The sequence below is a fragment of the Cetorhinus maximus genome, chromosome 2 (assembly GCF_964194155.1).
Source record: "Cetorhinus maximus chromosome 2, sCetMax3.hap1.1, whole genome shotgun sequence".
Lineage (NCBI taxonomy): Eukaryota > Metazoa > Chordata > Chondrichthyes > Lamniformes > Cetorhinidae > Cetorhinus > Cetorhinus maximus.
Window position 1 is genome coordinate 215,446,388 of NC_135880.1, and position 24,187 is coordinate 215,470,574.

The 24,187-nt window shown below is 42.7% G+C and overlaps 1 protein-coding gene across 5 annotated transcripts in view; it reads left to right on the plus strand.

Moving 5' to 3' along the window:
• cadm1a (cell adhesion molecule 1a) overlaps positions 1-24,187 on the plus strand; it is a 391,655-nt gene that overhangs the window by 191,860 nt on the left and 175,608 nt on the right. Inside the window, exon 1 of one of the 5 annotated variants that reach the window (XM_078532194.1) lies at positions 17,447-17,501. The exons of the other annotated variants lie outside the window; for them this stretch is intronic. Coding sequence (XP_078388320.1) covers positions 17,462-17,501 — 40 coding nt within the window. The 5' untranslated portion in view covers positions 17,447-17,461. Of the gene's footprint in view, positions 1-17,446; positions 17,502-24,187 lie in introns of those variants that run through there. 5 annotated transcript variants of the gene reach the window in all.

Sequence of the window (24,187 nt, forward strand, 5' to 3'; positions counted from 1 at the left end):
GATCCTTGCTGCAATAATTGAGGGACTTACAAATTTTCATTCTCTTGGCAAACCTGGTGGATCGTTGCAGTTCAAATCTGGTTTCAATTTTTTAATTTTTGTACCTGCACCTGGTTTCCTTGAATGGATGCTCAGTCAATCTATGTGCTGTCTTGTGCACTGATTGAAGAAAAAGGTCATGTGTAAAATGACTAGATGATGAGCTTATTTAACCTAATTTTGCCTGGTATTATTAATTTGCAAAGGTTAATGTTTTGCCTTTTTCTGTTGACACCCCCAGCTGTGTTAACATCTATTGGCTTACACCTGAATGGAGACAAGAATTAGCCACTTTCAGACAGCTTCTCTGGTGGAGTTGTTCGATATGCAAGTAGAAGAGGCCATCCAGATTTGTGTTTTGATGATTGATCATTGCAAATGCTTTGTATAAAACTGTCCTGTCCAGTCACATGGAATTGGAAGAAAACAAATGCTTTGGAGAGTACAGGATAGCAGAAAGAATGACATTGGCACATCTTTGTAAATGGTCATGGGTGAATTGGGCTCCATGGAATCTCAGGCGTTAAGTTCTTCCAATGAAGAATGAGAGTTTCACCAGATCCCTTAGAATTTGGAAGCAAGAAAATCTGTGGGAAAAGGGGGTAATTTCCATGGAAGTTTGGTGCAACTAGATGTATCTCCTCTCTGCCATAGCACCATTTTACTTGTGATGTTTGCAGCTCCTACATTGAGTGGATGTGAGTACTGCTGCCCAATTAATAGTAGATTTATTTTTTGCTGCCTTGTTCACACATGGGCTCTACTTGACGAACCAGGAAAGACACCACCTTGTAATAGGATGTGTACCTGCGTAATAGATTAGAATTAACAATCCATCACTGAAGTTCATGCTGCAGTTATCCCAGAAATTGATAGTTAATTTAGTTGGAGGGAAAATTAATCACAAAATCTTTGAACTGTGGCTTGAGGAAGCAGTTGAAGTTATGGTGTGCAAAACAGTTAAACTCGTCTTCTGTCGGAGCAGATCAGTGTAACGCAATTTGAACTGTGATTTCCATTCCGGCTAACGGTTTGCCTGTTTAAAAAAAAAAAATCTGCTTCTCTGTAAAATGTGATTGGATCATGGGCTAGGACAGTACAAAATGTAGATGTTGCTTTATTTCAATATGCTGTCAACATATTGTTAACTAATGCCAAAGTTAAGTCTTTGGGTGCAATTGTCCCAGAAATCGGCAAAGTCTGATATCGGGTGGGGAAATCAGCGTGTGACCCGCCGATGGCAATAGTGGCTTGTCCCGTCGTATCGTGTGCCACTTTTTGTTTAAAAAAATTGAGAGGAATGGTTTTTACGTCAGGACACCAGTGGCATCTGATTTACTCGCCCTGCCGTCATCTCAGGCCTTCAGTAAACCAGGCGCTATATTTAAAGGCCACCCCTGCACAGAGCTAGCTCTCTCTAAGGGATAGGAAGCTGTTGGGAACTGATGACTGCCAATGGTTGGAAAGATGCTGCCCCCAGATTTAGCGACCCCTCCCTCAAGCACCTACTGGACGCAGTGGAGGCCCACTGCAATGCCCTCTACCCCCGCTCTGGGTGAAGAATCTCATCCAAGGTGACAAATCCAGCATGGGAGGTGGTGCCCGCGGTGGTCAGCCCTCTAAAAGAGGACAGCCACCCAGTGCTGAAAGAGGGTGTATGATCTCTTCTGTTCCACCATCACTCTCCATTCACACACTCTCACACCCATCACACTTCCACAGGGACACATACATACACCCCCTTTCTCTGCCCTGCAAATTGTGTCCTCATCCCATCCACAGCACCACTCAGCACCCACACATGCCCGGCATCCTTCTCATCTGGTCTGATAGACGTCCTGCTTACACTCTCTCTCTCCTTATGTATTCATGCAGGCCAAGCTGGCACACAACAAAAGGGAGACTGGTGGAGGATGCCCAACATCAAGGGCCTCACAGACTTTGAAAATAATGCCATCCAGCTGGCCGATCTGGACCATTCTGTGTGCAGAGGAGGTCCTGCCATCACTTAGTCTTCAGGGCTATGCTCCTCCCTTTGTCAAGCCGTCTTCTCTCCTGCCTATAAGCAATGAGGCAGGCATTAAGATCCCTACCAGGTTTCATCTGATGGTGTCCTCACTGCAGTGTGAAAGGGATAGGTGCGAGGGGCAGCAGTTGTCTCCTAAGGATGACTCTTGGCCAAGTCATCGCCTATGGCTGCCTCTCAAGGCCCCTTAACGCATGTCAGAGAGACTAGGCTACCACATGCATGCCCAATGTTTAGTGTGAGTGATGGTTCACCATGCCCACACTCAGCACCGCCCCACACCACATGACCAAGTGGCGACATCTTCAGCCGCTTGACTGCATCCTGAACTCTCAGACGCAGGCGTTGTCGTAACCTGCACTCCAAGGCTTCGCAGTTTGCTTGAACCATGAGGCTGACCCCTCAATGTCAACTTAAAGGGACTAGAAGCGCACCCCTCTGTCAGTGTTCGATGGCCACCTTTCCCAAGAGGATCCTCAAGCTTGCCCAGACGCCCAATGGTTCTGCAGCACTCGTTTGAGTTTGAAGTTTGCGGCATGATGCGTTAACATTGGAGGAGCAGTCATTGGCACTGAGAGGATTAAGTGCTGCTTGAATGGGCACAGTTGCATGATTAGCCTGACTCCAGGTATGTCAATTGAGTTCAAGCTAAACACTCCTAGCTGTGGCATGGTGCTCATCTTTTACATGTTTTGGCATTTGCCCTGCCATTTTCTTCCCCCTCTTTTCCCCCTCCACCCCAGGCACGCATTTGTGTTCAAACTTCAGTCCGTGGTTGCCATGATCCCCCTCGTGCTGTTGCCCTTGCCCAAAGGTTCCCTCCTCCCCTTGGACAGTAGCCCTTCCCCAAGGTTCCCTTCTCCCCAGCACTGTTGCCCTTGCCCCGAGGTTCTCTACACCCCTTCCCCGCCTGTGCTGTCGCTCTTGTCCCAGCACCACAGCCAGCCACGAAGAAGCCGCTGTGAAGACTTGACTGTGACCACGGCCCCAAACCCTCGGAGCCTCTCCCATGTATTGGGATCGTTGCAAGTGCTGCATGAATTTGTGTGCACTCATCTCCGAGTTCTCCTTGAAGCTCGGGTCGCCAGGTGTACGCCTTTTAAAGCCGGTTGTAAATCACGCCATTGTAAAATCACACTGATGTGGGTTTTAAATTTGATGTGGCGGGGGCAGTGGGTGAGTGGGTATCGATTCTCGCATGGCCATAATAACGAGATGCAAATGCATTCAAATTAAGTTCCTGACGGTGGTGCTTACCCTTGACTGGGGCGGTGTGGGGGGATGTCGGGGATGATCCTGGATTCACATCGCCAGGAAGCGCGTCTAGGACCTTCTCATGAGATTCTCACCACCGAATACGCCCATTACGATCGGGTGTGGAAAATCCCAGCCTTTGAAAACCAGGTTTCAACAGAGTGCCTCATTTTTAAAATTAAGAAAGGCAAGTTTGCAGACTGGCTATATGTGTGGAGGTTAATTTTAAAACACATCATTCTGGTGCAGTAAGGTTGGTCAGTTGTCAGGTATTGTTCCTGAGAGCTGCACTCACATTGAGGTCTGCTTCTAAACCGATTCATCATCTGAACCAAGCACCATTTTATTTTAATGTCAAATGTGAGCTATTCTTCTGATCAGAAGCATTCCTATACCCCTTTGTAAATGAAGGTGAGACTGTACTGTGTAAGGTGCTGATGCAATAGATTTTTAACACTCTGGACAAGAAGGTGAACTTGCTGATGCTGTGAAAAGCAAATCCTTCTGATCAAAATGCCAGGTCACCAAGCACTTTATGTGGCAGTGCTTGTATAGACCCCTACAATACAGCAATGACTGCAATTGAGAAGTATTTTATTGGCCATAAAGTGCTTCAGGGGCAGACTAAGATCATGAAAGGTACTATATAAATGCAAGTCTTTCTTTCTTTTATTGTGCCCTTCCCTGTTCTGTAATGGAGACAGAACGTTTGACATGCAATGAAATGTCCAGTGATTTCAAATTAAGATCTGCATTAAACTACATATTAATGAAATATTGCGTTAACTGTATTGGGTTGGTGAACCAGTCTGAAAGATGAAAGCAAAATACTGCAGATGCTGGAAATCTAGAACAAAAACAAAAATACCTCAGCAGGCCTGACAGCATCTGCGGAGAGGGATACAGTTGACGTTTCGAGTCCGTATGACTCTTCATCAGAGCTAAGACATATAGAAATGAGATGAAATATAAGCTGGTAGAAGGGGGTGGGACAGGAGAGCTCGATAGGGGGCCAGTGATAGGTGGAGGCCAAGAAGAGACTGCCAAAGATGTCATAGACAAAAGGACAAAGGGGTGTTGACAGTGGTGACATTATCATTAGATGACAGCTTGGGCTTTAAGTGAGACTAACAAGTGGAACTAGGGTCTTGTGGTATGGCATCACCTAGTACCCTCAGATGCCCTGGTTAGATGCCAAGCATGGACACGTTCAACTGGATTTTGCTGTTGTAACAGCAGCGAAGATAACAACATCAACTATAAAACCGGTTTTACAATTTCCCTCTCTTTTTTATGGCTTTAGAAGCGGAAGCTGTCACCAGAGTTCTAATGTCAAGCCCCCTAACCTGTCCTGCTGGAGAGCAAGTGTAGTTCCAGGATGTCACTCTCAAACTTGAGTCGAGGGCAAGATGTTATTATGTGGTCCATGGTTTGTTCTGAGTTTCCGCTGTCGCAGCCAGGCAAGGTGGTCATCATCAGCCATGTCCAGCCTGTGCCCTGTTGAGGGTTATCCGCATGCTCAAGGAGGAGATTGAAGTCTGGCTCTGACCCAACATCTCAACAACCAATGTGTTTACTTGGGAGAGTGTTTTCTACCCAATCTTTCCTCCCAGGTTTCATCAGTGGTTTTGGAGATGTTCGATTTGTGCCCAGAGGGGGTTTCGTAGAGCCACGTGGTGAAGCTGGGGGAGGGTGGCCTTGCAGCTCCCCGTGGTCAGGCCCAAGTTGCTGCTGGTGAGACTCTATTTCTCTGCGTGTTGCCACATCACGTTAAATGGAGGGAGGGGCGATAGTTGAGAGGGTGGTAACCACTGAACTGGAGTTGATCTCCGTTCCAGAGATGATCCTGGTTACTGAGTGAAGTTGAGTATCAGGGAATTTGGTGGGATGGCTTGAGGCCCAAACAGGTGCACAGTTCTCAGCTGTCAAGAAGGCCAGAGCTACGGAAGGAGTATGAAGGATGGTGGTTTTTGCTCCCGAGCTTGTTCCGGCATGTTCCGGGTGATGCTCACTCGTGTCTTGGTCTTTTCATACTTTTAGAGGTGGTGATGGTAAGTCAGGGAGCGATCAAGGCCCACTCAAAGATAGGTGAAAGTCAGGTCATGTCGCACTTTTTCTCCACAGAAGATGACATTTAGGGTGTTGTGTGCCTTGTGGTTTTCAAGGTGGAATGCAGAGATAACGGGCTTGGCTCAGTTTGGTTGTAGTTTCCACTTGTAGAAATATATATCTATAAATATCCACAGAGACTAATGGCTTTTAAAAAGGTATTCGAATTTCCAGCGACGGACTGAAAGGATCACACGACAAGATTTCAAGGTTTAAGACTGTAACAAGCTAACAGCAATGTTGATTAAACACTATTTTGTAGGCTACTTATACCCTAAACTACAGAAAAGAAACGCCCCATATAACTTTTAGTGCAACCGAAGATCACCCCCTATGGTTCTACTTTACAATGTCCCTTAAGCAGACGCTTCATTCTCCTGAAACCAGTCCAAAGCCATTCTTCACTCCCAATGGCTCACTCTCTTGTTCCTTCCCAAGCTGGCTAGCTTCTGATCCCTGAACTGACTTTACTGTGAGAGTTACAATCAAGATTTCTTCCATCTAGCGCAAGCTAGGTGAATCTTCCAGCCTCATTTAAATCCTTATGAACTCTGTCTCTTCAAGCTAAGCTCAAGCTACCACCCATGTTCTGCGTGGTGAACCATGGAGTCAGCATTTTCTCTGCTTCATGTGCGGGGATAGCTGTCGCTATCTCTTGTCTCTGACTCTCACTTGGCTGCAGACTGACTTGTATCTGAGAGCTGCAGAAACCCTGCAACCTGACACTACAATGACTTTCTATGGACCTTTCCCTTCCAAAAGCTCATCTCAATGTCAACGTGAATCACATGGGCTTTGTAACCAGGTAGAAACATTAATTAGCTATCTTCTCAACCCTCAACTCCATTCTTCCTTGGAACTCAACAGACAGCCTAAAGTATAACCACTTATAAAGCCTGACATTTCAAACAGCTCCCTGTGAGACGTGGAGACTAACAGCCTATCCACAGTCAGCACAGCTGTTCCTACCATTGTCTAAAGCTGTGAACATCTTGCACCTTCTTCCCTTTAATCTTTAACAACCAAGCTACTTGGGCTTATTGCCGAGCAGAATTCAGTGCAGGTTAGGTGACTCCCTTCATTCCTATGTTTTACTGTAAATTAAAGACACAGTCCTGAAACAAAATAATCTTTTAAATTTTACATTCGTAACACAAGCAGAAATTCTGGTGCTTGCACATGCACAGTGAAACATGAAAATCCAGAAGTTGTTTTCACTGATAACTGCGCTGCACCATCGAGTGTTCTGTTGAAGTCCTCACAGAGTGAAATCAATTAAAAATCACTGATCTGATGTGAACTTTCACTTTTTTATTCTGTTAGCTTCACTATAAAAACCCTCGACAAGGTTACACCATGTTGAATGAGGTGTAAGTAGGTTTTTAATGACAGAGTCATAACCTCTCTGAACAATCTCTCTAGCCTTGAAACACTTAATTTGATATTGCAGAATGTCAAATTCCTCCTTTTATGATAAAAATAATGCCATAGATTTTTTTTTAAATTATTTGTTATTTCCACTCCTGTCTTAATGTGCTTTAGGTATGTTTGTTAGTCCCAATGAACCCAACTCTGTGGTGGACTTAACCACAGTGAATTCACATTTATACTATAATCTATAGTGTTAAATGCCCCTCGTAACTTGTTCCATAATTCTATATTTTTTTTGCATGTAACAGTGGGAAAATTTCAGACACCAGCAAAAGATGACTAAAAAATATAGAGTGAGAAATTGGAGTATGAGAGAGAACTAGTAAGAAACTGACAATAAAAGCTTCTTTAAGTATTTAAAAAGGAAGAGAGTAGCTAAAGTAAGTTTTGGTCTCTTAGAGCCTGGGAAATTAATAATCGGAAACAAGGAAATGGCAGAGACTTTGAACACGTATTTTGCACCTGTCTTCACAGCAGAAGACACAGAAAGAAACCCAAGCAAAAGGAAGACAGGAACTTCACAATCACTAGAGATAAAGCACTTGAGAAAAACTAATGGGACTAAAGGCTGACAAGCCCCCTGGCCTACATCCTAGGGTGTTAAAGGAAGTGGCTGCAGAGATGGTGGATGCATTAGTTGTAATCTTCTAAAAATGGTCTGGATTCTGGAAAGCTCTTAGCAGATTGGAAAACCACCAATGAACATCAGTATTCAAGAAAGAAGGGGGACAAAGCTGGAAACTATAGACCCAATATTCCAACTTCTTTATTGGGAAATGCTAGAAACCATTATTAAGGAGTTAGTAGCAGGACACTTAGATAATCACACTATTATCCAGGCAGAGTCAACATAACATGGTTTTGTGAAAGGGAAATCATGTTCGACAAATTTATTAGAGTTCTTTAAAGATGTAACAAACAAAGCGGAACCAGCAGATGTAGCTGGTGGAGTGTCACAGGGGTCAGTGCTGGGGGCTCAATTATCAATGAGCTACATTAATGACTTGGATGAAGGGACAGACTGCATTGTAGCAACATTTGCTGATGATAAAGAGCGAAGTAGGAAAGCAAGTTGTGTGGAGAATGCAAAGAGTCAGCAAAGGGATATAGGTTAAATGTGTGGGCAAAAAAATTGGCACATGGAATATAATGTGGGTAAATGTGAAGTTGTCCATTTTGGCAGAAGAATAGAAAAGCAGAATATTATTTGAATGGAGAGAGACTTCAGAATGCTATAGTAGAGAGATCTGGGTGTCCTTGTACATGAATCTCAAACAGTTGGTATGCAGGTACAGCAAGTAATTAGGGAGGCAAATTAAATGTTGGCCTTTATTGCAGGGGGAATGGAGTATAAAGGTAGGCAAGTCTTGCTACAATTGTACAGGGCATTGTTAAGACCTGACCTAGTTCATTGTATACAGTTTTGGTCTCCTTACTTAATTAAGGATATACTTGCATTGTAAAGAGTTTAGAGGTTCTTTAAGTTCACTAAGTCTGATTCTAAGAGTGAAGGGTTGTCTTATAAGGAAACATTGAGCAGGTAGGTCCTACAATAATTGGAGTTAAAAAGAATTAGATGTGATCTTATTGTAACATATAAGATTGAGGGGGCTTGACAGGGTAGATGCTGAGAGGATGTTTCCTCTCATAGGGAAATCTAGAACTAGGGGGAATAGTTGAGGGGTCCCCCATTTAAGATGGAGATGTGTAAGAATTTCTTTTCATTAATCTTTGGGGATTTGTTTCCCAAGAGAGCAGTAGAGGCTGGGTCATTGAATAAGAACATGAGTTAGACAGATTTTTGATTGACAAGTGAGTTAAGGGGATGCCCAATTCCCATTTTGTTGAAAACTAACTGGAAAGTGAAGTTGAGGCCACAACCCAATCAGCCATGATCTTATTGAATGGTGGAGTAGGCTTGATGGGCCAAAGGGCAGACTACTGCTTCCGTTTTTTTATTCATTCCTGGGATTCATAGGCCAGCATTTATTGCCCATCCCCAATTGCCCTTGATCGGGGGTATTTTAAGGGTCAACCACATTGCTGTAGGTCTGGAGTCACGAAGGACAGCGGATTTCCTTCCCTAAAGAACATTAGTGAGCCAGATGGGTTTTTACAACAATGCTTTGATGGTCATCACCAGGCTTTTAATTCAAATTTCACCATCTGCTGTGCTGGGAATCGAACCCGGGTCCCCCGAGCATTACCCTGTGTCTCTGGAATACCAGGCCACTATGCCACCGCTTCCCCTCTTATGCTATCTGGCATCCTTTATTATTCCTAGCTTTTCAAATTTCAACATGGTGCCCAATCTTTGAATATTTTGCTGCAAAGTGCAATTTGAAATATAACTTGTAAACTGCAAGAGAGAGTTTTGCAACCCACGCTTTGCCTTTCTAAGGATGCCATTCTGCTACTTTCACACCTGTAAGATTCAAATTGATTCCATGGGGCACCGTTAAAATTTTCTTACATTGGCGCTCATTTTATACTTTTGTGAAGAAATAATTGGTTTGCTTGTTTAAGTAGCCCAGTAAGTTCTGAGCTAATGTGCCCCTCTGCTGATTTCCAAAGTGTTCAATTTGCAATTAATGAAAAATTTTGGGCTTGTCGCAGCTGTTAACTCCGATCATCAGGAGATCCAGATTTACCAAGGGTACAGCACATTGGCCACACCTGCATACACACCTGTCAGGTTGCTGTTATCTGTTAATACATTGCAATTCATGCTGAATAGAAAGTGTTCAACAATCTTTTACTTTTAGCAGTGGAACCCTTTCTCTCTCGTCCCCTTCCAATTCCTGTAAAAGTTCCTGTTCCTGCCACTGAACATGGAAAGTCACATAAGTAGCTCTCTGCAAACCTTCATTTGTTTCTCCCTGCAGGCACGCAGTTAACTCTAGGGTAGTGCTCAGCAAGGAGTCAACAGTAGATGCAAAATTTGTGGTCATGTCAGTTGAGGGTATCACCTGCTGACCGTCATATGCAAATGCAACAAAACCAGAAAATGCTGGAAAAACTCAGCAGGTCTGGCAGCTTCTGTGTAGAGAGGAGTTGAGTTAATGTTTCGAGATTGTAACGTTCCGAGTTTGCATCTATATGCAAATACAGTATTGCTTTCCCATCGATGCCCATTTTGTTGAAAACTAACTGGATACTGTAGTCATTTAATTCAGCTTTTTGCTGCAAACAACCTGTGGATAATTTTAAGGTTTCATTAAGCTATTACATTGATCACATACCAAAAACTACAGATGTACATAAAAGTTTGTGGTTTTATTGTGTTTTGTGTCACATTATTTCTCCAGAGATGTCCATACTTGCAGAATATGCGGGACAAGGTCATCTACCTTTTTCTTGGGTGTCAAATCAATTATACCCTCTGGTTGTGGCCTCCTGCGCACTTATACCTATGTCTTGCAAGAAAGGAAGTCAGTTAGGTTCTTCAGTTTTTTTTCCAGACTGGAAATTCCCCCTTTCCCCCTCCCCTTTTCCCCCTTCCCTCTCCCCCCACCTTTCCTCCCACTGCTCCCCCTCCCCGCTGTACCCCATTTGCTCACTGCTCCCCTCTTTTCCCCCTTCTCCTCTTCCCCCCCCTCCCCTTTTCCTGTCTTCCCCCATCCCCTTTCTCCTCGTTCCCCCCTCCCCCTTCTGCCATTCTCCCTCCCCTTCTGTGTTCCTCCCCCCTCCCTCTCCCCATTACCTCCCATCCCCTTACTCCCTCCCTCTACCCCACCCTCATCCCCCTTCCCCTGCCCTCTGCCCCTTCTCTTTACCCCTTCCCCCCAGCCCCCTTCTCCCCTACCCCTTCCCCTTAACCCCTTCACCCCCTCATTGCCAATCTTGAGAAATGTCCTTTATAATTAATGCTGTAACCTCCAGGTTTGCGTATTTAGCACAGCTAGGAGCAACCAAATTGAGGCTTTAATGAAACAGGCCATGTTTCAATGTAAGCTGAACACCATACTGTGCTTCAGCCTCAAGACTCTTTTCAGCCAACATTGGGAGAATTACCTGGTAGGACATGAAAGCAAACTGTTGGAAAAGCAAACCAAGTTCCCAGCTTCTGGGAGAAATCAGTTAATGGTGTAGGTTAGGGTCCCTTGTCAGAAACGTTGTGACGAATGGTCCCACCAGAGACCATTAACCTTCTGCTTTCAGATGACTGGCTTTCTTTTGATTTTTATTTTATTTCATTTGCAGTTTGTTTTTTATCTATTGGTTTGGTGAGGTTTGCTTTCATGAGGAAATCGTTTAAATTCAGAATCATAAAATGTGCAGAATTCAGATCCAGCTGCAGTGACTAATTACTTCTGAGTGAACACAATGGGTTCCTCTAATCGGGTTAAGCACTTCATTAACCATCATAAAGATGCTGCTGATCTTTGTTAATTATCTACATTTACTGTAATGTCTTTTGGGTGTATATTTGCAAGTAAAATATTAATGAAGGAATGACCGAGGTTATAAGTTTCTTGGATTGCCTCCTTTGCTCGAGCTTCTGTGCTAACTTTCACATAGCAACACATGAGTAATACTAACAATATGTTATACAGGCAGGAACATTCATAGTAAACAGAGCTGCACTGCCCTTGCAGCTCCAACCTTAGACTTGTAAAGACAAAACAGTTCAACTTGGGCACTGTTTCACTTCAAAACCAAAATAATGCAAATATGAAAGAAGACCCAAAAAATGCTGGAAATACTCAGCAGGTATGGCAGCATCAGTGGAGAGAGAAACAGAGTTAATGTAAAATCATAGAGAATAGTTACAGAACAGAAGGAGACCATTTGGCCCATTTCAGGTCGATGTTCTGATGAAGGGGGACTGTCCTGAAGTTAACTCTGTTTCTCTCTCCGCAGATGCTGCCAGACCTGCTGAGTATTTCCAGCTTTTTTCTGTTTTTTCAGTATTTTAGTTTCCCAGCCTTATATATATACAAGATATGCTAATTCACTTGGCTTCTTGTGTAGCTATCGATTTGATATAGTATTGAGTTAAAAACAGTAGGAGTGGAGCTGTGGATTCTATGGATTGCAGAGGTCCTGCGGTCAGCTTCTTGACCAATTTTTGTCATCTTCAAGATAGATGCAGAGGGCTATGCTCTCTGTGAGTTAGCTGTCATGGGGTATGTTCCACTCAAATGGCTAATGAGGTGTGTCCAACAGCACTGAAACATCCAATGTTTTCACTGGAAATTCTGTCATGCAATTATTGGGAGCTGAAAAGCCGTAGGGGTGTTCTAAGTGTGTACGTTTTAGTATTTTGTACTTGATGTAGATTCAGTTTTTTTTTTAAATCTCCCAGTTTAATGTATCATTTCAGTTTAACGTGCTATATTGGATTTGACATTAATGCTGTAAGCTTAACTCATTTAGCCCAGCAGGGATACTGCTTCGGCAGGGTATTTGGTTTGAATTTGCTGAATGGGTCTTTTAGATTTTGGGATCAATATCTGTGCTTCTTTAACTTTTGTAATTCAATTTCTTCTGTTTTTGGGTGTTTTTTTTCCCTAGTGGGATTCAATGACTTATTTATATAATCCTCAGTTGAGAACCCAAGCAAGGGTTTAATAATTAACAGCTTTTCTTTATTCTATGCACCTTAGTTGGGTAGAACCTTGCCTCAATCTATAAAGCTGATCTAAATTTCAATTTGCTGCAATTATATTAACTTTTTTTTTCACCTCCGATATCTTAGGAGAGTTCCCAGAGCCTCGCAAATTGGTCACCACTTTTAGATCAGAACCATCTTTTCTGTTCATGTTTCATTTTACATTCTGTCTGCCATTGTGAACTACACAAATCCTGAAGCAACTGATGCAATGTGTAGAATCTGTGCCAGAGCATGGTCAATAGCATATTGTTTCCTGCTTTCTCTACCCCTTTTGTCCAGTGTCCTCTCCCACCTGTAGTGCAGAATTTCACTCTTGCTTACACCAGTGCACCTCCGGCTCATTAAATAAAGCTTAAATACGGTTCACGAAAGGAGAATAGGAGAGAGAGGGACTTCAAGTGGCACTGCCACACTTCCCAATAGCTTGTTTCATGGTGACATTGATGGAGGCCTAAGAATGTGCCTATCATACTGGGCAATAACTCAATGCCAAACCATTTGATCACGGAACAAATAGTCTTGGGGATTACATGTATAGGGGAAACAATTGTCAACAGTGCAAACCACAGACCAATATCAGCATTAAGTGATTTCAGATTTCTGTATTTGGTGACTACCAGAGGTGGTTCTGAGAAGGGAGGTGCTCATGGATACCTTTCACGTTATCGCATGTGTTGATTCGGGACCCGGCGTGTTAAATATGCACCCGAAAATTAAGTTCAATTGTAGAATGATCATTACCATGAAAGATAATAAATAAGCAAGCTGTTAACAGATAGCTTTGCATCTGCTGTATTTGACTGTTGTCACATTCAGTTAACTGGTACATGTATCATTGCAGTTTTAATAATTCTGCAGTAAGGTGCTAATTATTGAAGCGGTACAATAAACGGAAATGAATGAATACCTGAAAATCATTACAAAGCAGTAAACTAATTCAGAGCTTCAGGTGAAGACATCAGCTACCTTTGTAAAGCTCCAGTGATTTGTAAATCATCTAAGTATGAAGTTTATGTGACTGCTTTGAAATCACTCCAGGCCAGCTGTATGTTTTTTGGTGCTTGATGTGTGATTTTTATTTTATTTTAAGCTTTTCCTGACTTTATAGTTGGGCAATGTTTGAAAGCAGGGACACCGTCGTTAAGCATCTTTTGTTCATGATAAACTATTGATTATCGTCTTGTTAACTTTCAATAAGCCATTTATGAGAATCTTATACATTTACCCTGTTGTATGTTACTAATCCCAACATTTTCCACTTCCTGTTTGTCCTTTTTACACACATGCACTCTACATACATGGATAAATGGAGATTAGAGGGGGCATATCTCTGAACATACCTGCGCGCAACCTGTGATTTTCCATGTGTTAATTTGAAAGACCCTTCTATGTTCTGAGAACATTATTGCATGAGTATGGATCACAGAATTGTCTCTATAGTTTGCTAATGTTCAGGTGACAATTACTCGATTTTCATTCATTCTTTGATCTCTACTTCCTAATTTTTTTGGCAGATGTGAAATGTACTGATTATTCTGTCCATTTCCTAAATCTTCATGTTGAAGGCAGGGGGCGGGGTGGGTAACAGTTCCAATGGGCTGCCAGTCATCAATGGTCATTTGTCATGTGTGACCCAATAAGTCTGAGCAGACTGTTTGATCATCAGTGTAGGATAACATTAACCAAGCCTGATCCTACAATTACCCAACATTTCTACACAGCAGCGTTCATTCAGCAAACCGAGGAAACTTTCACCAATATTTTTTTGTTCTACTCTGTTCTTTCGCTTTCCTCCCTCCTCCCAGTCCAGGCAATCCCTGGCCATTTGTAGCTTCCCTAATACCTATACAATTGGAACAGTGCAGGCAGGAGGTCAAACCTGAAACTTTTCTGACCTGTCTGTCTCGCAGGTGGCTCTGTGGCGTAGTGAAGAATGTTGTGGTTGCTGTTTGAAAAATAATTCAAATTTTATAAGTGCAGTGAGCCCTTTGATTAGGATGGAGTGTTGTGGTTCAGTGGGATTTGATGAATAAGTACTATAAAGCATTGAAAGAGCTTTTTTTTTTAAAGGCAGCTTTATAGATCTATAAATTTATTTGTGGATATTCAGTCAACATGCTGCCCTACTATGATTGCCTATCTTGGACTAAATGTCCTTCATGCCCTTTTAAGTCTGAGCACTCAGTAATACTGACGTACAAAATTGAAGTATCTAATATCACACCACACTGGACACTTAAGAAAAGCAGCCCAAGCTTGAAGGTCCTTTGGTCTCTCTTTTCCCCTATAGCTTGGACTTTTACTCATCCTCTGGGACAGAGCCTTGTGTAGTGGAGTGCTTCAGAGCAGAATGAAAAATAGGAGAGTCTGGGACTCCCTGAAGCACAGGAGTTAAGTGATCATGGAGTAGTAATGCTGATAGCAATTGGTTAAAGTACATCATCCAGTGAGTACTCTTAGCTGATGAAGCACTGACATACTAGGCCGTAATGCATGTTGTTATCCACATAGAGAGCAATAACTGATGAAAGGAAATACAAATTGCCAGTGAATGACTGAAAGGATCACTCAACAAGACTTCAAGTTTTAAGATATTCATTGTAACAAACAAACTAAAAGTAACATTGACTAAACAATCAATCTCTCTCTCTCTCGCAGACTGATACTGTCTGTGAGGTTCAGCAATATTTTAAGAAAATGCCCTCTAATGCCCTGGCCTTCTATGAACACTCCCCAATGCCACCCCAAAACCCATGTCCATGGCCATATGAATCATATGGGCCTCGTATCTACATAGAAATGCTAATTAGCTATCCTTTAGACTCCCAATCTTGAAATTAAATAGACAGATTTTAGTATAACCATTTATAAAACTTGTCACTCCTAACACCTCTCTGGGACTTTGGAGACTAACAGTCTATCCAGCATCTGCACAGATGTTTTGGTGATTTTTTACTGGCGTGAATACCTTGCACCTTCTCTCCAGTAAAACAACGTGAACCACCTTTAATCTTTAACACCAAAGCCACTCAGACTTGCAATCAGCAGAATTCAGACCAGGTCACTTGATCCCTTTAAACCTTCCACTTTACCCTAAATAGAGACACAGTCTCAAAAACATAATAAACTTACACTATCACAAATGCATGGTTTTATGAGGAAATTTAAATTTATAACATTGCCTTCTACCATACATCTTGCAGAATATAGCTATTATAGACATGGAAGGTGGAAATCCAGTCACAAGACTTAACTTCAATTAATTTCCTTACAGTTAATAAACCAATTCCTGTGTGCAGTATCCTTGCACTTGCTGCCTGGGCTTTTGACCTTGCAAGCTTCATTGTGGGAGGTGATGATGTGTAATGGTACTTCTAAGCTATTGAGGGTATTTTAGTTAACAAGAATACTCTGGTGACCCCAGCGCATTCTGTGACAAGTGTGTCCCATGTTTGCTGAGGAGCCAACTCCACAGTCTCAGATGTGTGAGTGTTACTATGCTGTCATGGCAACAGATCATCCAAATCATGATGTTATTTGCTTCTGTTTCTTCAGTAACAGGAGTGGCCATAGGGGAAGAGACAACTTTTTTAAAAATTCTATCACGGGATGTGGGTTTCACTGGCCGGGCCAGCATCTAGTGCCCATCCCTAGTTGCCCTTGAGGTGGTGGTGGTGAGCTGCCTTCTTGAACCACTGCAGTCCATGTGGTGTAGGTACACTCACAGTGCTGTTAGGGAGGGAGTTCCAGGATTTTGACCCAGCGACAGTGACAATGCACTTTGATCTATGTTGGGCAGCTTTTCCTGAACAGCGGTTCAATATGTTTGCACTTGTGATTACAATAACAAGGATTACAGCACATGCTATTTTTCTGTGATGTTCTGGCGGTTAAGCGCACCTCATATCATAACAGATTCTGAGGCCTGGATTTTTACTCAGTTGGGATGACTTGGGAGCCCTTTAAAAAATGGTGGGCGGGTCCTGATTCCGGGTTTCCCATCCCCATTCTATGGGTGCCTGATTTTTGGGAGTGCCGTTAAATGATGCGGGCTGGTTCCTGTCAAAAGCGCCTCTGGCACTCTAAGCTCTGCCCTTCCATTGCCCCGCATGCCTCCTAGAAAGGCAGAGCTTGGCGTAGAGGGCATGAGGGGTCATAGGGGTGAGTGGAAGGTTAGAGGTTGGCTTAGGGGGCAAAAAGAGGCCATGGGGTGGTGGTTGGGGGGCATTAGTGGACATAGGGAGTGCTTGGAGGGCAAGGGCTGAAGGACCTTTGTGTTTCCCACGGCACTGGCTGGGCCTTGGCACCCTGTGGCTGACTCTAACCCACACACCATCCCCCCCACCCACCCCCAAGTCCATGTCAATGAAGATTCCACCTTTGCGGGCACTTTTTTCTAAGGCAGGCAGGGTGGGCCAGGAATTTTTCCGACTCCCACTACCTGCCTTGGATGAGCCTGGTGAGTACATACCTGGTACTAAAATTCTGCTTCTCAGTGTTGATGGGATCCACTGGTCTGGTTACTTATCTTCTGATCCCTTTTTCCATTTTTGTTTGACTTTTTGTCAACGTGCACTACATCACGTGCTAGTATTCTGTTTGTTTCCATTTGAGAAGAACGGAGTTTGTTGTAATTGTGTCTGTGCACATAAAACGTTAATTAATGAACATATGCATAAATTACACTGCCACGTTATTTGTTAATGTATCCACACTCTGAGTACACAGGAACAATCAGACTCACTGTCAAATGTTACATATCGGGTGTAAAAATTAACTTTTATAGTCGAGTTGCTAAATTTATATTGACTTGAAATTTGAATGCATTTTATCCCGGTCTTCATTTCCTGCATCATCGGCAACAATCCATGTTTACCTATTTAAAAAGTTGCAGTCTTTCTAACAATAAAAAATCATACCTTTTTGTAATGAAGATCTCTCCCTTTTTGTCTTTTAGGTAAGTGGAACACACCCCCAGTTATGAAATGCTCCAAGACCAGACACTGTTCCTGCCAGTAACTGATGGTAAACCTCTGAGGATTTAATGAAATGTAGTTTGCATGTACATTTTTTTCATGAACAGGTTTGAACATGTGTCTAAAGGCATGTATCTATGTATCCCTGTATGTATCTATGCATCCTTGTGGATGCACTGTTACATGTGAACCATGTACTTAAACTGCATTGAATAGGCGTGATCACTCACTAGTAATGTATTCCAAAACAAAAACCTAATTTTTTCTTCGCTGCTGATGACCATTTCCACAAGGGTATCCAACTCTGCTGGTAGCCACTGGTCTTCCCATCCTTGTTTCAAGAGAGAAGTCTAGACGGTGTCCATTTGAGGGTACTTTTGCCTAGCCTGATGGTACAGAAGTGCATTGTCCATCAAGGATTGCTGAATGCCAGTTGGGAGGGAGAAGCCAAATGGGATTCCTTTCCCATCATAATCTAGGATGAATTTCAATGTCCAAAACTGGTTGAAACTAGTTTACTCAGCATAGGAAAGCGATAACATTTTGCATGTGGGACCATCACCACACATGGTGCATTTACCCACAGAGCCATTGGAGTCTCTACACATGATCTTTTGGTCATTTGTGGTCCTACCATATCTATATTGTACTTGTAGCTGTAGTCATCATCAGAGTCCATGCATCAGTTTTTTCTGATGTCTGGTTTTCTAAAAATTGCTGCGTCTTGGTTAAATAAAACAAGCAGTTTTCATAAAAGTATTGAAAAGACTGAGGTTTTTTTTGCTTTTCTGATTATTCAATGATGCAGGGAAAAAATTTGTTTTAAATTACCTACCACATGGTGGCCAGGTTTATGCTGTTTTTCAGCCTGCCTTTTCAACTACATCACATTATCTTCATAAAAGGACAATGAGAACCAATTCAAAAGAACTTCTAGTATCTCCCAATGGCTCAGTCAATTAATCTCCGTAAAGGCAAGAATAGAGGTGCTACAGTTGGCTTCAAGAGCCTTGGAATAGAGAAAGGATGATTGTCCTAAGTGTCCTACAGGAAGTCTCTGACTGTGTGCATGTGTTGGTGTTCGTTGAAGGCAACATCAAATAACCTGACATTCAGTACCTAGACCTGCACCTGATGAATTGCTGCTTACAGGAGGTAGTGGGGAACGACCTGGAACAACATCTTCGAGCGAGAAGAAAATTTGGCCTTGGGTGGGGTGGGGAGGGGATTGAATGCCTGGCAAGTTCAAGGCTCTATCTCAATGGGCTGAATAATATTGGGGTGGGGTTCAGCGCATGCGCCCCCCAACACACACACACACACACACACGTCGGCGTGGAGCTGACCTGCTGCACGCTGACCCACACAGCAATGAAGCACTGCGGGTCTAATTAACAAGGGCTGAGTGGGATGAGGGGCGGAAGCTCCCCCCCTCCCCCCACCCCCCGGAGCTGCTGGCCAATCCAATTTGCTGGCAGCTCCGTGAGTCCTGGCAGTGCCAGCTGCTGCTGGGGCTGCTGGTGAAGAAAGGGCCCCAAGGCCTTGGATCCCCAAAGCAGTTAAGTCCGAGGTCTTGGGCCAGTAGGGTTTGGGTAGGTTAGGTAAAGGGGCAGTGGGGGATGTGCGTGGGGGTGGGGGGAAGGTGTGGGTTTAAGGGAGGGAGCAGGTAGGAAGGAAGGGGGTGTTCAACCTAAAAGAGACTCTCCCTGGAGAGCGACACCCACCCCCTGGCAATCCTTTCCTTGTCGCTCTTTGACAACTCGAGGTGAAAAATTGGGCTTCCCGCTCCCACCTGGCTGTCCAGGCCAAAGGGCGTGTGTGTGCAGCATATTACCAGAGTCAATTGGCTTGAAACAAGCCTAATTGACCATTAATCGTAAATTTAAACACCGACTGCCAATTTCGGTGCCTGCCAGTAACCCCCCATGTCCCTCCCACCCATATTATGCAGGGTGAACTCGGGGTGGGGGAGTGGGTGGGGCTGAGTGAAAAGTGGTGGTGGGGAGGGGTAGTGGGTGAAAAGTGGTGCGATGGGTGCCCACCCCATTTTACCTGTGTGCCCCCCCACCCCCCCTCCTATTTTACGTGCCCCCAACCCCACTGAGAGACACTTAAAAATTCAGCCCAATGACCATTTTCTGCTGATGTTCATCAAGCAGCCACAGATTGAATTGCTCAGTTCAGCGACAGCCCTGGAACTTGGTGCCTGCCATTTGTGACATTAAAAATAAAATGGAAACCTGGGCTAACGTGCAAAAAATGTGCTCCATTGCTTCTGCAGTGTTAATTCTGATTGGTTACTGTGCAATAAACTGCCTCCTCTGTGTAAGCATGGCGGGTGACATTTTCATTCGTCAAGCATGTATGGGGTAGTATGTGATTTCAAAATGCTTCCTTTAAAATACCAGGTCTTTCTCTGGGCTGCACCATTAAGGGTAAGGCTTGATAGTTTTGAAGTGTGTAATGCGGATCTATTGGTTAACTTCAAAGTGTTGATGTTTGTGGGATCGATGCATTGGAAAACAGGGCAAGGACAAAACTGAATCTGTTTCAATTTTCAACGTTAACACAAAAATACTCTGGTGTGTCTTTATGTTCATATAAATGTGTAAAACTGAGCTGGAAAAAGAAACATTACTTTTGTTAATATGTTGTTTTTCCTCCTTATTTTCCATCCAACTTTCTGCGTTGCTCTGCTAAAGGTGTTGACTCCTTGCCAGGCTAGTTTCACTTATGCTCATTGCTTATCAGTATCTTAAACACACATTAGCAATGAGTGTTCACAGGTTAATCACAAACAGGGGCATTCCAATGGGACAGTTACACTTAAGGCCTATTTTGATGCAACAGCAGGCAGTCAGCAGCAGTAAAACATTAGCAGCTAACGTCCACCCAAAGAAACTTCCGAAAAAAAGGATCTCTGGTTAGTTATCGGCAACAATAATAACCTGCATTTATATAGCGCCTTTTAATGCAGTAAAACATCCCGAGCTGCTTCACCGTGTTATGGAACCAAATTTTGACACCGAGCTGCATAAGATTTTAGGACAGATGGCTGGAAGGTTGGTGAAAGAAGTAGGTCTTATGAAACGTCTCAAAGGTGGAGAGAAGGCACCGAGCTGTTTAGAGGGTGTTCCAGATCTTCGCACCGAGAAAGCACTGCCACCAATGGCGGAGCAATGCAAAATGGTGATGCACAGACCTGAAGGAATGCAGAGGTCAGAGGGTCTTGAGCAGGAGCATTGGCAGATATTTATTCTTCACCAATCCAAGAATATCAGGGTCATTTGTAGCACTCCTAACCATATTCTACAGAAGTTAGTTCATGAAGGATGCACCTTGGATCTTCTGCTTCATAGTGGCCCAATACTTAACCAGTTGAGTACTGCAGGAGCTGTTATTAATACACTTAGGAAAATAACAAATGGGAGTAGGAAGTACAAACCCTCGAGTCTACTCTGCCATGAAATAAGACCGTGGCTGATCCTCAACCTTCACTCTTTTCCCACTTGAACCCCATAGCCCTTAATTCCCTTAAAGTACAAATATTGCCTTGACTATATTCGATGATTGAGAGCCCACATCCCCCTAGGGTGGAGAATTCCACAGATTCACAACCCTCTGAGTGAAGAAATTCCTCCTCATCTCAGTCCAAATTGGCCGTCCTCTTATGAGTTTGGGTTCCCTAGTTCTATACTCTGTGCTGTGTAAGGCAGTTGTAAATTTTATGGGGCATGTGAATTTTGGAAACAGTGGGTAAGATGGGGATGTTCCGTATCACACTGTCTGTTACAATAGATAATATGGAAAACATACCAGGATTTATTCATACAGCTGAAGAGTTTAGTTCTCACTGTATTGCTATCCTGGGGATTGGATGAGGTGGTGTTGGAGGTAAATTCTATTTCAACTCGCATGATACTTATTCCTTCTTTGAGGTTCCACACAGCTGGAAACCTTTGCAACTTTTTGCACTCGTGTTGATTTTGCGTATGCTCAAGTTTCGAAACTTCTGCTCTATAGTTTTGATAGTCCAACTATCAAACATAGTTTGGATGAGCTCCAGATAGCAGCAAATGCCCGAGGCAAGAGGAATTATTTTTTGGGAAGATTTTTTCAAAGGGAAAGTAGTGCAAAATATCTAACAGGAGTATAGGTAGGGAATTTTTTTTTTTGGAGTGAGGCAGGACTTGCACTTGGTTTGTCCATAAATCGTTCAGATCTGGGGTTGATTAGCAGAAGCACAACCTAATGGAACCTAGCTGTTACCTGAATATCTGCTCCAAGTATAAATCGAGTTCTGAAGACTCAAAATATGCAAAGAATGGCAGATTAAGTGTATGATATATCCATAAGCCCTGTGCTGAGGTATTCTGATGACAGTTCATTATACTCTTAGGGAATCATAAAGCCTTCTAGTCTTGTGTGTAATTCAGTCCATTATACTGAAATTTGCCTTTAGAGCAAATCATTTGGGATGTGAGCGTTTCTCTAACCTTCGACTAATTGACTTCAGAAATGCATCCATCACAGTAGAGGAAAATGTTGTTTATCAATTCAAATGTGATCATTTAGGCAGGGCAGAAGTTTCCTTTGTTGTACTTATTTTAAATTACCGTGATGGATCTTACTGTAGCAAGGCGTTTCATAGGTGTGGTTGAGATATTTTGCACTCTTCAGCTTGAAATTTTTTTCACTGATTTAAAAATTCAGCTCGAATTTCAGCTGATAACTGCAGGGCAAGGGTAACTGGGCATTTCGGCCTTTGGTGAATGATGGGACAAACAGCACATCATATGAGACTTGAGGATTGAGAAAGGAACTGAGAAGAGGGTGGATGAATTCAAGTCAAATTAGAGGCAGATAGAGAGGGAAAGAAAGACTGGTTTAAGAGAGAAGAGAAAAAAGATTTTTAAAAAAATGAAATTTGACATTTGGTTAGATCTCAAAACAAATTATTACAGGCAGGAATGCGAATGAACAGTTTAAATTGTTTCCTTTCTGAGCCTGATGGGTTCTTTTGGCATTGCATGAACGTTTATCACACTCTTGAAAAGTTTTCGTGCTGTAAAGTTCCAGCACTAACTTCCTGTGTGGCGAATTTAATGGTCCATTAATATGCAAATCCAGAACGTTCTTAAAATAATTGGTGGGGGCGGGGGGCTAAAGACAAATTGCCATTTTTGCAAAGCAAATGGCACAGTGACGTAAATTGCCCGGCATATTCCAGAGATTCACAACTCATGCCATGTCTTAAACTATGCTGGCCAATTTGAGCATTAATAATGCCATGCATCATTAACACGTTATTTTTCATGCAAGATCTGGCCCAATACCTCAACTGTAGTAGCTTTCAATTATTACATGCTAAATATAGCCGGTGGCACTTTATACATCTTACATAAGTGTACATATATTGTTCTTGTACGCAATTAAGTCATCAAGGAAGCAGAGTATTCCCTTGCTTGAGTTTTTTTTCTCCTTGATCCAACAAATGTAGAATTTTGAAAGGCATAAATTTCCGTTTTTAAGCTTTGCTCACTTGCGCTGTTGTTTATGAGATCAGTAAATCAAATTGAATACTATTAGTTGTGCTTAACACTTGGTAATAAAAATTAAGCAATGCTTCTTCTTGATGGCATCTACAATTATATACTGCTTATTGAGCAAATGCAACTTGAAAAATGAGGGAAGCCTTGGACACAAATGGTACGGTCAATGCAAAATATACTCTTGAAGGCATAGAACACTGATGCACACTAAAATGATCAATGTGAAGAATAGCCACACACATAAGATGGCATGTTCTAGTTCTCTCCTCATCCGATTTATTTTCTGTAACCTGTTATTCTGCTTTTGATCATCAAGGAGGCCTCTAAGTTTTAATCATGGTGCAGCTTTTCAGATACTGACATCTGAGAAATCTTAGCATTTGTAAGACAACTGTTTTGGTGAAACAGGGAGGCCGATTGTAGCAGTGATTAGCAAGAAACAGTCCAGTTTCAAAGTGATGAGAAACATCTGAATGTCATTGAGTAGAAGAAAGTAGTTGCATCCTAGCTCATTCTTGTATATGAAGAGAGACTGACTTGCCTATGGATATTCTCTTCAAGGAGGTTTTGATCTTGAATATTTTGTTTGTCGATAGAAAAGCACATGTGTGCCTGGGGACTAAGATGGGTGCTTTTGTACACAATTGGCCATTGCTAAGCAGAAGATGTCATGAACAATAGAAAGTATGCCAGAATTTTGAAGCAGGTAGGAGCTTTGAAAACATGTCTTTTGAAATCATGCAATGAATATTGAGGCTGTTTGAAGCCGAGGCAAATCTCCAGCTGCGTATGGATTAAACTTGGCTAACAAAGAAATAAGATGTGAGGGTTGATGGAAAGCTTCCGAGGAAACTTGAGTTTGAAATGGAGCTAAACTGTCATGTGACCTCTGTCGTGGAGGAAAGACTGTATTGGTTCAGACATGTGAAATTTGTGAAGCTGTCAAAGAAACAATTTAAGTGGTTTAATAGCAGGAAGTGAAAGATGCAGGTGAAAACAGAGAAAAGACTCAAAAGTTTGAGAAGGACCTGATGGGACTTGATTAACTAAAATAGAGCAAAGAAATTATAGCTTAGCCTAAAACCTTGCTCGTTTTTAAGCTCTTGAGCTTTTAGTTATTTTAAAGCTGTTGTTTTGCAGTGAAGGGAGCTGACTCCAAATATTTTTTCCCCTTTTTTTTTCT